At 42.6% G+C, this 14,243-nt stretch overlaps 1 protein-coding gene across 2 annotated transcripts; it reads left to right on the top strand.

Moving 5' to 3' along the window:
- The first annotated feature begins 1,836 nt into the window (after positions 1 to 1,836).
- LOC5514339 (polyunsaturated fatty acid 5-lipoxygenase) lies at positions 1,837 to 14,173 on the top strand. 2 transcript variants are annotated; one of them, XM_048723835.1, is made up of 15 exons: positions 1,837 to 2,593; positions 2,953 to 2,997; positions 5,245 to 5,370; positions 5,657 to 5,754; positions 6,151 to 6,283; positions 6,681 to 6,776; positions 8,087 to 8,183; positions 8,533 to 8,650; positions 9,040 to 9,132; positions 9,320 to 9,380; positions 9,883 to 9,988; positions 10,813 to 10,898; positions 11,552 to 11,725; positions 12,375 to 12,541; positions 12,908 to 14,173. In XM_048723835.1, the coding sequence occupies exons 1-15, from the start codon at positions 2,105 to 2,107 to the stop codon at positions 13,020 to 13,022; spliced, it is 2,004 nt and encodes a 667-aa protein (XP_048579792.1). In that variant the 5' UTR covers positions 1,837 to 2,104; the 3' UTR covers positions 13,023 to 14,173. The 2 variants fall into 2 exon arrangements, with proteins under 2 accessions (XP_048579792.1, XP_048579793.1); XM_048723836.1 differs by having other exon boundaries at positions 1,838 to 2,593; positions 12,378 to 12,541.
- Positions 14,174 to 14,243: the final 70 nt, after the last annotated feature.

The raw sequence follows: 14,243 nt of genomic DNA on the forward strand, positions 1-14,243 counted from the left end.
TTGTTGTTGTTGTTGTTGTTGTTGTTGTTGTTGTTGAGAAACTACTACTTATTGATATATCATCATGCCCGTCACGATTCTTTGCAATAAAATGCTCCATCTTTCCTCAAGCTAGGCGTTCAGCCCTCCCTATTCCTTTAAAACTATAACAGCCCTCCCTATTCATTTCAAAGATATTTAGTAAACAGACTTCCGTCTGTACAGCAGTTTTTTTTTTTTTTTGGTACGTGCTTGGAACTCATTGTAGAAACCGCTTCCGCTCGCCTTGCCGACTCGCCCATGCGCTGTCCATCACCTGCCATGCCCGGTTTCCATGACAATGACGAGTTTCCTCGGTGACCGGCCGAGGTTCTGTATTGCACCGGGGTCCCCTGGTGGGACTACGAAAAATTGCGGCAGCCAATACCGCGGATCCGACTTCACGGAATTTGCTCCTAAGTGTAATCTCTTTCAGGGTGTTAGTCCAGACCTGGGACTCTCTTTGCGCTCGACATTCTGGCTCGCGTTGAAGAGGGTCCAGTATTTATTGCATGCGCATGCGCGAAAGTACACCGCATATATGCGGTGTGGCCTGGTTGCTTAGTTCAAGATGGCTGCGAAAGGGACGAGCGAGGGTTTTTTTATTAGAAATAAGGGACAGATATTTTTTCTCCAGCAACTTTTTAATGGATATTTTGGGCATTAAAACATATTCAAACGACGAAATATGCTATTTAAACGTGTTTCGGGAAGGGGGTTTTGTTGTCATGCCCTTGGCCCTCCATCCCCATCCCGCCATCGTCCTAGGTGCCCATTTTCCGCGCGGTCATATACTCTTCTCAACAGGAACCCCACAGAAACGATTGCTGCGCAGGCTCATTATAAAGAGGAATTCGCTCCTTCGGAGGGCCGCTGCGAAGGAGACTAACGGGAGGCTTTTTCTTTCCTAGTCCCTCGCAGGCGGTTTCAAGCATGCGCGGGGGAGTGAGCGACATCACTTAAAACGCCTGTGAGGGACGCTAACGGAAACCTCAACTGACAAGAAACAAAAGAATCTATAAGAATCCGCTCTTTCTTGCAAGCCATCCTCTCAAAATCATTAGTCACACCCTCAAAGAAACTCCCACACACTGTTTCAACGATTTTGAAATATTTTTCGCGTTTTCCGTTAAAAATCATCGGAGATGATCGACCGGAAGTAAACTGGTGACATAGCCATGACTAGAAAGAGCAGCAGAGTCGTAGCGTGTTTCATGATAGCAAATAACAGGGAAACTTTTTGAATAACATATTTATTGTAAAAGATTTGCAATATTTTGCAAAACAATAGTGAATCTGTTAGCTTTTGTTCGGTTTCTGACTGTAATGATTTCTTGCCAATGTAAAGCAGGTTTAATAATTGATTAATTATAGTCCGATTCGGTCATAATAATGATTCGGTAAACTGGTGATAACTCTAAGATTGCAAAAGATAAATGAAATTAGAATATAATACAAACCTAACCTAACATTTTCTGAAAACCTATATACGAAAGTATTACCTTTTCTATTTACATGACATTCGTCAGCAAAGTATATGCTATTTATGCAATTTGTTTTAATTAGTTATCTCATCATCTGAAGTTCGAGTTATCGAGTGTAAAAAATCTCATTAAGTAAAAGGAAACATAAATATTATAGTTAGCGATGGATTCCAGTCTTCAGTCGATCGGGATCTCCCGGTATTTTGAATTCTTTACGTAATCATTCATACTATACACGTTTGCCGCAAAATAATCAATATTCAAAAAAATAGCTTCTAAGAGTACAATAAGTCCAGGTTGCACTTGATGACGTCATTATACGTCATTATATTTATATTTGTTACCGTAGTCAAGATTCCATTACACAAGCGGCATTTACTAAAGGACGAACTGAGAACTTGTCCAAACACTAAGGACAAGCCACTGCTGATGCTTAGCGATAAGAAAGTGTGAGCCTACACCGCCTAATATCCGTCAAGCAGAGGAAACAAATTCCAATCGTAGGTGTTTGAGTATTCGCTGAAAATCCAACTGTTGCATCAAGTTAGTCACTGATAGCAAATTTGCGGAGATAATTGTCTACACTTGTCTTGAGCGATAACATGGGTAACTGTAGCTCTCTGCCGCCTGACTACGAAATAATCGTGAAGACTGGTGACGTGAAGGGAGCAGGGACTGATGCAAATGTTTATTGTGCTCTTGTCGCCGTGAACGGAACTCGCTCGAGGGACTTTCATTTGGATTGCCGCTGGAAAAATGACTTTGAAAAGGGCAACGTAGATTCATTCAAAGTAGCGAATGGAACTGCAATTGGTCCCCTAAAGAAGATCGAGATTTGGAGAGACGATAGCGGGCTTGGTGATGACTGGTACGTCGAATGGATCAAGGTTAAAAATATTCTGGAGCCGAACTCGGAGTTGGATGTATTCCCTTGTCATCGTTGGGTCAAAGCCGAACGTAAACTCATCCTGACAAAATACGATTGTATGCTTCCGCAATTCGACGACCACCCCGAGCAGAGAAAGAGAGAGCTGGAAGAAAAACGTGAACTCTACAGACTTGTGCGCAAAGCACCAGGGATTCCGAAGCAGGTAATTTGGCAATGTTATGTAATCATAAAGTATGTTATATTAAATAAAACCACTCAAGTGTAACATAAAATCATAATGCTTTTCAAAATTATAATTGATTTTCGACGACGCCTGCTCTTGGTCCAGTGTATTGCATTCGCCCTTTCGTTATGCATAGAATCCTGCAGAAATTAGGTTGTTAGGGACAAGTTGATTGTTTTGTTGTGTTCATGTTAGAATGTATAATTAAACAGTGTTTAGGCCCTTTATTTTACATTGTATATTTATTTCACTTAACTCATTAGCAATTGTGTTTTTAAATGTCAATCTTTTCTGGTACTTCTTGATAATTTGTGGTTAACTTGTGCGTTGTGATTTAGATCGAGAGCTGCCCTCGCGATGAAAGCTTTAGCAACGATTACAAGGTAGGTTCAATATTTTACTGTTGATGTTATGTAAAATTAGCACAACAGCCCGAAAAATAGCAGGGTTGCCACAAAACTACGTGAAAAAATTCTCTCAAAACGTCTTTCCAAACGGAAACAGGAAGGCACTTAAGATTTGTCAAAAAGCCGTGCACCTTTAACGCATCATTCGTGCCATGTTGTCACACTAGATTTATCAGGATGAGTTTTCAACACCTTTTCATCTGTGCATGACCCCAATAAGACTTGGAATGCAGAATTCGTATTGTCTTCTGCACGCAAAACTGAAGGGCTATCATGGGATGGCATAATAGTAACTGGTTATCATTTTTAATTTGTGTTAATCACCATTTCACGTACACGTTTTACATGTTTTTCAAACCGACGAAGTATAGTCATCTATAAACTAGAAAGCTTTCGACAGAGAAAAGAATTGGAACACTTATTGAATAATACTTTCCCAAGCTAACATTTAAACTGGTACACTTAATTTTTGGCATTAGACTAAACCGCTACATTCCTCCGTTCCAAAGATATTATCTGTTTTAAATTGAAAGTGGTCGTGTTATGCAATAAGCCAAGATGTTTTTCCTCGCGAGTTCATCCGCTAGGCCCTATGTAAACATGCTTTTGTTTTTGTTTGAAGGTTGCGTTTGCTTCTGTTTATCCTGTTTCTGTCTTGTTTGCTTTTTGGCTACGATGTCTTGCATATGAGAATGTGTCTTTTATGCGCACCGGCCTGTTCTCCTTAGCAGCTCCACCTTTTAAGCCATTCTACTGCAAAGCTGCCACTTTTCACAATCGAATCTTCGCGCCCTAGGCCCAGGATGCATTGCGCGCGTAAAATCGAAAAAATATTAGCTTGAGTCTTGTTGGTGATGGTATTGGTATGATTGTGATGTTGATGATGATAACGATGATTATGACAATGATTGTGTTGATAATAATGATGGTGATATTTTCGTATTGCAAATTATATTCATTATGGTACTTATTTAACTCAAAACTATAACCGTGTTTGTCGCATCTGGAGTCGAAGCTTTGATCTTACTTATGAATCTTATATCTAATACGCTAAGGAAAAAGTGTGTGGCATCTCTCACGGACAAAAGGAGGACCTAGAAAACTCAAGAACCACACGAATCACAATCCCTAGCTAATACGGGGTAGCGGGAGAGGTTTCCACTTTCAAATGATCAGGCAAAGAGAAGCTCCAATTCAACCATTTTTCTTAGCGAAAGAAAGCACTCGCAAACGCGCCATTTTGGAGCCCTCCACAGAGACCCAAAAAGTATTTCTAACTCACAGCCAAAAGCACCATTGACGTCCAGAACTTCGTGGTTTTCAAGCAAATTACAGTTAATGTTCAGGTGAAAAAAAATAATAAAGAACAATGTTGACAAGATATCACTTTTTGAAGACTTTTGTTTGCGTCTTGCACGACACCAAGCGCGCGCATTTTGTAAACAATCATTTCAAAGAGGTTTTAAAACAGCCACAATAGTATCGATTAAATACTTAAATATAAGATTAAACAATAGAATAAAAACTTATTCTAAACCACTTTCAAATTCCATTTATTGTTAGATTCAGTTCTGATGTCCTGCCGGTCCTGTCGGTCTTTTTTTCTTCGTAAATATGACTTTAAGTAAGTACGACTGAACAAATCTCAGCCGATCTTACATAAAGCCACATACCTTCGTATCACATTTCGCAGAAAATAGAATGGACCCACCACCAAAAATACCACCAAGACTGGGACGATGAAGCAAGGATTCGTGCTTTTCAATGCCCACACAAACGTGTTGGAAAAACTTTGATTGCATTTGACTTGAATGTCGACGTGCTAACTCGCACGAATTTCCCGCCAAACACTCTGAACACAGGGCACCTAATAAGGCAGAGAAAAGTGAAGGAAATATTTTGGACGTAGTTTTTTATAGCGTAGCATATGAAATTTCTTATAGAATAAAATAAAGATAATTTATAATGAAACTCGATATATTAAATATCGGTAGCAATCCTGTTATTTTGGTTTATTTCCAATATGATAAAATATGCTTCAAGTTTTTGCAAAACATGGGGGAATACACTTTTCAAATCGAATTCATATGATTATGATGTAACGGGTTTTTTTTCAGATCAGATAGTGGCTCTAATGACTTTTATGAATTATAAACGTGAATGTTTCACGGGTACCCACTATTGAATATCTAAGACGCCAAATAAATGAATTATTTTTTGTAGTGGAACATTCAACAAACGAAGTACAAGCTGGCAGTTAAGTGTAAGCTCACCAAGCTGACCTCGGACCCATGGGAAAAGCTGGAAGATCTTGATAACGTCTACAAGGGCAGTATGGGTAAACCATATGTGAGTATTGAGAGCACAAAGCCTTATGCGAACTGCGCTAACATTGCTAGGCTCAGGAATTTCGACACTGCTGGCGCGTTGTTTGCACGGAGCTAAAGTTATATTTAAATACGCAGCGTTGGGCTGCGTAAAAAAACACCCCCTCCCCCCCTCCAGCCTACTTGCCTTTAGGCTACACACGGCTATGATACTCTGTCTTTTCCACCTTGTCTGTGCTTATATAGCTGGAGGGCCCTTTTCAAGTCCTTTTTTAAAAACAACTTCAGTAATCTTGGTGTCTCTAAAGGGTTTATACAACTGGAAGGAGGACTCGGCTTTTTCACGCCAGAGACTGCAAGGATGCAACCCTACAATGATAGAACTGTGCAGAGAAATCCCAGAAAAGTAAGAACTGGTATTTGTATTTTTGATCTTATAAGAAGCCGGCACTCAGAGGATCCATGTGTTGTAATCCGCATTGCTTCATTGCTTAATGAGCAAATAAGTTAACCTACGTATAGCCGCTAGGATTTGTTGTGACTAGGTATTCAAGGGTGCCTAGGCTTTAAATAAAAGCTGTAGCGATTTTGGTTTTGTACGTTGTTTTCGAAGATAAGGTTTCAGCCAGTTTTACGTTACCCATTAAGCACTACGGGCTACGACAATGACAGTGTATAACGACAATGGAAGTGAGGACTCTGCGAAGGGCTTGCGAGGATTGCTTGGTCTGAAATCTTCACTTAAATTTTGTGTTAGCATTTACAAAAGCTAATTGCATGATGGCGTGTTGTCTCTCGACAGTTTCGCTGTGACATCAGAGATGGTGGAACCGTTCTTGGATGGTATGACTTTGGAAGAGGCGATAAATGCGAAGCGTATTTACATCTGTAATCTGATCACTCTCTCGGATATCGTCTGCAGGTTTAACAGACTGGTGAGTACAAAGTTTAAAGGGCATATTTTCCAGCTTCAACCTCTTTCTAGGGCCCACGCAAAAACAAGAAAGGGAGAGGGAATTGCGAACGAGGTTGAGATATCTTGGCTTTTCTGTCCAGCCAAAATATCTCTAGAGTTGCTCCAAGTCGCTTTCACGGAGTCACTTTAGTAAACGATCTCAAAACCCCTTTACAGGAATATCCAGCCAGTTCCCTTTTTTACTAAAAAAATGGTTTTATGAAATATTGTTTTATGAAATATTTATGAAATTTTATAGGAATATCTTATCTCAATTTTTTTTCAAAATTTTGCTGATTTGGGGAAGTTATTATTAAAAGTGCAGACGTGTCTTGTGTGTGATACAGATGATGATGATTATTTATGATTATCTTAAGATTTCCAAGCCTATGGCGTTGTTTTTCGTCAACAACAGTAAGGAGTTGATGCCGATCGCAATTCAGCTGTTCCAGAAACCTGCTGAAGATAATCCGGTGAGAATAGTGTGCGTTTTACCGTTATGACACGTGCAACACACGTCCTAGTATTAGCTAATGTAAAATGTGAATATGGCGTTGTAATACTCGCCGTGCGCTTGACAACCAAGAGATACAGACTGCTCAATGCAATACAGGTTAATGCAGGACCGTAACGGACATTTCAGGGGGGGGGCTGATACAACGGACGGAAAGCTGTGGGGCACAGCCACGCCCCTACTGGTCATTTCCAGCGTCTTTAAAAAGACGGTACCACTGGCTTAGCTGACAAGCGCATGAGTTATCGCGGTTGTCGTGGGCGCGCGTGTCACTGAGATATCGCGGTTTACGTGGGCGCGCGGGTCACTGAGATATCGCGGTTCTCGTGGGCGCGCGTGTCACTGAGATATCGCGGTTCTCGTGGGCGCGCGTTTCACTGAGTTATCGCGGTTCTCGTGGGCGCCCGTGTCACTGAGATATCGCGGTTCTTGTGGGCGCGCGTTTCACTAAGATATCGCGGTTCTCGTGGGCGCGCGTTTCACTGAGATATCGCGGTTCTCGTGGGCGCGCGTTTCACTGAGAAATCACGGTTATCTTGGGCGCGCGTGTCACTGAGATATCGCGGTTCTCTTGGGCGCGGGTTTCACTGAGATATCGCGTTCCTCGTGGGCGCGCGTTTCACTGAGATATCGCGTTCCTCGTGGGCGCGCGTGTCACTGAGATATCGCGTTCCTCGTGGGCGCGCGTGTCACTGAGATATCGCGGTTCTCGTGGGCGCGCGTTTCACTGAGTTATCGCGGTTCTCGTGGGCGCCCGTGTCACTGAGATATCGCGGTTCTCGTGGGCGCGCGTTTCACTGAGATATCGCGGTTCTCGTGGGCGCGCGTTTCACTGAGAAATCACGGTTATCTTGGGCGCGCGTGTCACTGAGATATCGCGGTTCTCTTGGGCGCGGGTTTCACTGAGATATCGCGTTCCTCGTGGGCGCGCGTTTCACTGAGATATCGCGTTCCTCGTGGGCGCGCGTGTCACTGAGATATCGCGGTTCTCGTGGGCGCGCGTGTCACTGAGATATCGCGGTTCTCGTTGGCGCGGGTTTCACTGAGATATCGCGGTCCTCGTGGGCGCGCGTTTCACTGAGATATCGCGTTCCTCGTGGGCGCGCGTGTCACTGAGATATCGCGTTCCTCGTGGGCGCGCGAGTCACTGAGATATCGCGTTCCTCGTGGGCGCGCGTGTCACTGAGATATCGCGGTTCTCATGGGCGCGGGTTTCACTGAGATATCGCGGTCCTCGTGGGCTGACAGTGCGTAAACCTCTTCGTACAGGTGTTTCTACCATCTGACCCTAAGTACACATGGATGCTAGCAAAGATGTACTACAATAACGCAGATGCAGCCTTCCATCAGTCCTGCACTCACTTAGGTAAGACATCCTTACTCGAGAACCCAGCACTTCATTCTTCTGCCACGAACGATGCCTGAAAGTGCCTACAAAGACTACATGCTTTTAACTTGCGCATTTCTTCTTCAGTAAAAAACCATGGGGATAGCTAGAACATGACTACATGCTCGCTTGACGTTTTGCTTGTGTATTGTTTCTGTGGTAAAAATAGCTGTGGAGATTTTTTGTGCCTCTGTCACTTTTGTTTCTGTTAAAAAGAACAACATTTTCCCCATGAGTTTTTTTGTAGAATTCATTATCTTCAGTGCCACCACCAGCTACTAGCTTTTAACGGTTCCCATTTGTTCGTGTGCTTTATCATGTGCTCCAGGATTTACTCATCTGGTGGCAGAAACCATCTGCGTGGGTACTCACCGCCAGGTATCACCATCACATCCCGTCTTTCGTCTGTTGGCCCCTCACTTTCTTTACCTACTTGCCATCAACTCGTGAGTATCGCCGCTTCAACAGCAGATATTATTAGTCCTTGCAAGTTTTGTTGAACTCCTTATTTCGAAGATGCTTTTATGCACCTCAAAACGCAAGCATGCAATTCAGACTGGTACCTATTCGCTTGAATGTGGAAAAAGAAAGAGCGCGGTTTACAAGGCAGACGCGCGAAGAGTTCTGGGGCAGATGATTCTTTATAACGAAACTCTCTCTAAAAAAGTCTTGAAATAAAAATGAAAGAATGTGTTTTCCCTATAATCCTTTGCTCCTTTCGGCCTTCTCTCAAATCATAGCGACAGGGTAATTGTCTGCGTCAAACCTATTTCTGTCTTTCAGTCAATGTTTCGAAGTAATCACAAGTATATATATTTTGCTATTTCTGTTTTAGGCTTGCGTTAGCTCGGCTTGTGTCACCAAATGGCTGGATCGATATTTGCATGCAGACAGGCGCGGAAGGCCTCATGGGACTGTGTGGAGCCAGGTAAATACCATGTCACCACCCCCAGCCACCCTTACATCCCCCTCCCAAGCCACCTTTACACCCCCCTCCCAAACCACAATGACCACGACCCTGCCCTAGACATTCTAGTTATTCTACACTTTGTCTGTAGTTTTTCTATTCATGCCAGTTTACTAACACGACGTAATTCTTCAATTCTTATTTGAAGCTGGAAAAAATGGAGGATGAATGTGAATGGGTGGTTACCAAAGGAGCTGAAAGAGAGAGGGGTAAGACACACATTGTTCAAGTAGTGTAGTGTCCGGGCTACCTGTGTAAGGAGTATATTATAGGATGTTCGTTCGTTGTAAAGCAGATGTCCGAGACATGTAATAAACAGTTGTGTTTACGAATGCTATAAGTAGTACTTTGCAATCCTGGATAACAACAATTTATCACACTAGAAATAAAGCATTTACCGCACGGAAGCGTTTTTATGTCACCTTGTTGAAGTAGTACTTTGCAATCATGGCTAACAACAATTTATCACACTAGAAATAAAGCACTTTCCGCACGGAAGCGTTATGTCACCTTGTTAAGTTATTGTGTTATTGTGTGTGCATGTTTGATATGTATGTGACATTGATAGATGGTTGCTAGGTATGATATATTGGTTGCTATGTATATCACTTATCGATTGGCTGCTAGGTATTTCAATGATAGATTGGTTGCTAGGTATTCGACATTGAAAGATTGGTTGCTAGGTAGTGACATTGATTGACTGGTTGCTAGGTGGACGATGCCGAGGCACTCCCTAACTACCCGTACCGCGATGACGCGCTACTCATCCACCAAGTCATCTGGGACTACGTCCGTGAGGTACTGGAGGCACACTATGGTGAGTACACCCCCTACCACAACCCCCACGGGTAGTCACCTTAACCCAGCCTCCACCCTCCATGTGCAGTACAGTACAACCCTACCCCACCCCAAATGGGAAGTACAGTACACCCCTACCCCACCCCAAATGGGAAGTATAGTACACCCCTACCCCACCCCAAATGGGAAGTACAGTACACCCCTACCCCACCCCAAATTGGAAGTACAGTACACCCCTACCCCACCCCAAATGGGAAGTATAGTACACCCCTACCCCACCCCAAATGGGAAGTACAGTACACCCCTACCCCACCCCAAATGGGAAGTACAGTACACCCCTACCCCACCCCAAATGGGAAGTACAGTACACCCCTACCCCACCCTAAATGGGAAGTACAGTACACCCCTACCCCACCCCAAATGGGAAGTATAGTACACCCCTACCCCACCCCAAATGGGAAGTAAGTACACCCCTACCTCACCCTAAATGGAAAGTATAGTATACCCCAAACCCACGCTCCACGGGTGGTACAGTACACCCCTACCCCACCCTAAATGGTAAGTACAGTAAACCCCAAACCCACGCTCCACGGGTGGTAGACTAAAATCGTTTCCCTACCTCCACGGGCAACACCGAATACACGCACCCTCACCACCCTCAAAGTTCGATACAATACACCCTTTCCCACCCTCCCCAAATGTCTTAAAGGGAGAATTGTATTTTGCGAAAGAACACGATTAGTCTACCCCATTCTTTTTTCTTTGTTGTTTTTTTATACAAACCTTCATGCTGTTTTAACTCTTGCAATGCGGTAACAATTGAGACTTCTCATATTTTACCAGACTCACCTGATAAACTGCAAGATGATTATGAGATTCAGAATTGGGGTCACATGCTAGCGGACCCAGAGGATGGTCTCGGAGTCCAGGTTTGTACTTATTTCTCAGATAATTCTTAAGAAATCCAAAAGCTTTCGATCACCAAATCCTGAAGCAAAATGGCATAATTCTATTATGTCATTTCCCTAAGAACGGAGTTTCCCTAATAATGGAGTTGTCTGCTAACAGCTTTTAATTCTATAAAATTATTTTTCATTATTTACCAAACATATTTGTTTTTAAAAGCAGCTATGTGGAATTGTATAGCACACTTGGAAGTCCGCGTAAAGCGGTATATTGTTTCAATTTTCGAAAAAAAATGCACGCAAAAGTGAAAGGAAGCTTCTTTCCTTCCCTTTTTTTACCATAACTCTGCCTAGTCTCTAATAGACCATCTAGACTAAGGGCAATACATTTGATGGCAGCCTTTAGACATATTTCTCACATCTTTTACACTGAAATATCTAAATAAATCGTCATAGCCGTAGCAGGCCTCGAATTATTGGGGGAATGGGCACTAGGCACCAACATTAAGAGAACATTGGGGCCTTAGCCACAACCCCATTGTTCATTTCCTTAGAATTTTTGAAAATATTGGGGGGGACTTGCTACGGCCCTGATCGTACATATCAATACAATCCTCTAACAACAAGCTTATTTTGAATTATCCATTCTAAGGTTTTCTTTTTCTGTTTCGCTTCAGGGTGTGTTTGGCGACGGCAAATTCACGGACCTCGAAGACTTGATAAAAACAGTCACATCAATCATTTTCATTAGCAGCGTCGGACACGCGGCCGCGAACTTCGCGCAGTATGACGAGTACGCCTTTCCTCCTAATTACCCGGCGTTCCTTAGAGGAAAACCGCCAACAAGCAAGGTATGAAGTTCTCTCGTTGGCAGAATATATTAGGCTGTTTGAATTATAATATTTATTTGTGTATGTTAGAATCATAGTTTCCTTGAGTGAAATAGAACCGTTCTCATGCGCGTACCCAGGATTTGCTGAGGGGGAAAAGGGATGCGCAGTTATAGGTATCATATGGAAAAATGATAGTATTTGAAGATCCTTTCATACGAATTACCCACTTATTGGCGGCAAGGTGCACCCCCTGCGCAAAACACGCTTGGCTTGTTTTCATAAGTGAAATAGAATTGTCGTTTTCATGAGTAAAAAAAAGAATCGCGATTTTTATGAGTGAAGTACTAGTTCCCATGCCAGAGGAGTGGTTAGCAATATACGCCCTTACTGGCCGTGTTACAGTGACCTGTGTGCGTTGATGACTTGTGTTGGCAGTGTTGGACTGATCTTTGTGTGTTGGTGGTCTATGAGTGATTTGTTTGTGTTGACGACTTTTGTTTGTGGTGATAGAGTAACCTGTCTGTGTCTATGACGTGTGTTGGTGGTTTTAAAGCATCCTCGGGGACCCAGGGCGTCGCGGAGATCGAGCACACAGGGAGCGCGCCAGAAATAAAGAGCACTTAAAGACTAGAGTGATTTGTTTGTCTTGATGACTTGTATTTGTAAGCAGGAGGAGCTGACCGAGAAGGACATTATTGATCATATTCCACTCAAGGATATGACCCTGGATATTATGCTTGTGACGAAGATCCTCAGCGACCGAGGAACCAACCCACTCGGAGACTTCGAGGTTCAGTACCAGTACGACCCGATAGGGACCAAGGCCGTGGAGAAGTAAGTACCTCATCATCGTCATCATCATCGCCTTCACCATCACCATTATCATCATTTTTAGCTTCATCATCATCATCGTCGTCATCGTTATCATCTCCAAAAATACTACTACTATCATCATCATCGCCATCGCCATCACCATTAACATTATTTTTAGATTCATTATCGCCATCATCATAATTCTTATCATCAACTACAACACCACCAGTACATCACCACCATTATCTTCATCGTTAAAAAACTGTTGTTTTTTAAAAATATTTTTCCATTATCATCCTTTGGCTCTCATAGGCTTTCTTAAGAAACAACAAAACATCGTATACCTGATTTCTCCAACTTTATTAATGGTCTCAACTTTCTTTTCAGCTTTCGTCGAAAGCTGACGGAAGTCAGCGCGGTACTGGATGAACGTAACAAGACGAGACCCTTCCCTTACCCGTATTTAAACCCCAAAGAAATCCCTAACGCCATCAGCATCTAAGCATTTGCACATGTCCCGACCCCTCCACTGCCCGTATTTAAACCCCAAAGAAACCTTTAACGCCATTAGTATTTAAACATGTGCACAAATACCGACCACTCCCCTACCCGTATTTAAACCCCAAAGAAGTCTCTAACGCTATTAGCATCTAAACATGTGCACAAGTCTCGACCCCTTCCCTACCCGTATTAAAACCCGAAAGAAATCTCCAACGCTATTAGCATCTAAACATGTGCACAAGTCCCGACCCCTCCCCTACCCGTATTTAAACCCCAAAGAAATCTTAGCCCTGAATTACACACTACGACTTTCTACGATTTCTACGACTGTAGAAGATCATTATAGTGGAGTCGTAGGTTGATTTACACTCGAGTTGTAGAGGTGTCGCATACAACTGAATCGTGCTGTCTAAATCAGCCTTAAGAATACCATCAGAAAACGTTTCTCTGCCATTATAAGCAGTTTGTATAGAGAACAGAACTCCAAATGCGTTAACAGATGCATATATGCCCGTCTTAAAATCACTCTAGTTTTCAGGTGATTTTAATGGCCTGTAAATTATTTTCGACTATGTATGGTACTGGGATTGTTTAAGAAGATAACGCCTAGTTTTTTTTTCACCCCATGAAGGCAAGGTCCCAGTGTATTTATGAACATGTTGTCATTATTAGACAAAAAAGGTAAATTATATATTGTTATATTCCGAGATTCCTTGTCGAGGGATGGATGAATCAGAGCATTACTATCATACTAGGGTTATAGTATAACAGGGAACGATCCTGGTGTATTAGGGATGGGTCACAAAAATGCAGACTTGGTGACTCATCAGGTTTGTTCTCTTTAAGGGGGTTTGCAATGCCCATCTTTCTCACTCCCAGCCCCCACCCTCCCCACCCACACACACACTCTGTGTGAGCTTACCGCTAAAGACTTGCCCTGAGTTCACAGGCACACAATAATGAGCTAATATTTATTAATCAATGAGACGTAAATGACAAGTAGTATTGTACAAGTTGTTAGGTAGTATGATGCTTAACATTATTCAAAGACTTGAATGTTTTTGTAGCGTATCATAATGATTATCATAACCTGATATATTTTGTATCAATGGTCATCATATATTTTGTAATAAACTTTACTTGACATCGAAAGCTTTTTCCCAATACAAGCAGAGGGTAATCTGCGTCACTCGGAAACCACCTGTTTCCCTCGCAAACCTGA

Source organism: Nematostella vectensis, chromosome 2 (genome assembly GCF_932526225.1).
Source record: "Nematostella vectensis chromosome 2, jaNemVect1.1, whole genome shotgun sequence".
Classification (NCBI taxonomy): domain Eukaryota; kingdom Metazoa; phylum Cnidaria; class Anthozoa; order Actiniaria; family Edwardsiidae; genus Nematostella; species Nematostella vectensis.

Coding starts and splice junctions, on each gene's coding strand:
- LOC5514339 (XM_048723835.1), top strand. CDS start 2,105: ATGGGTAACTGTAGCTCTCTGCCGCCTGACTACGAAATAATCGTGAAG. Junction 8,651..9,039: donor TACCTACTTGCCATCAACTC/GTGAGTATCGCC, acceptor TTTCTGTTTTAG/GCTTGCGTTAGCTCGGCTTG. Junction 9,381..9,882: donor AGGAGCTGAAAGAGAGAGGG/GTAAGACACACA, acceptor ACTGGTTGCTAG/GTGGACGATGCCGAGGCACT.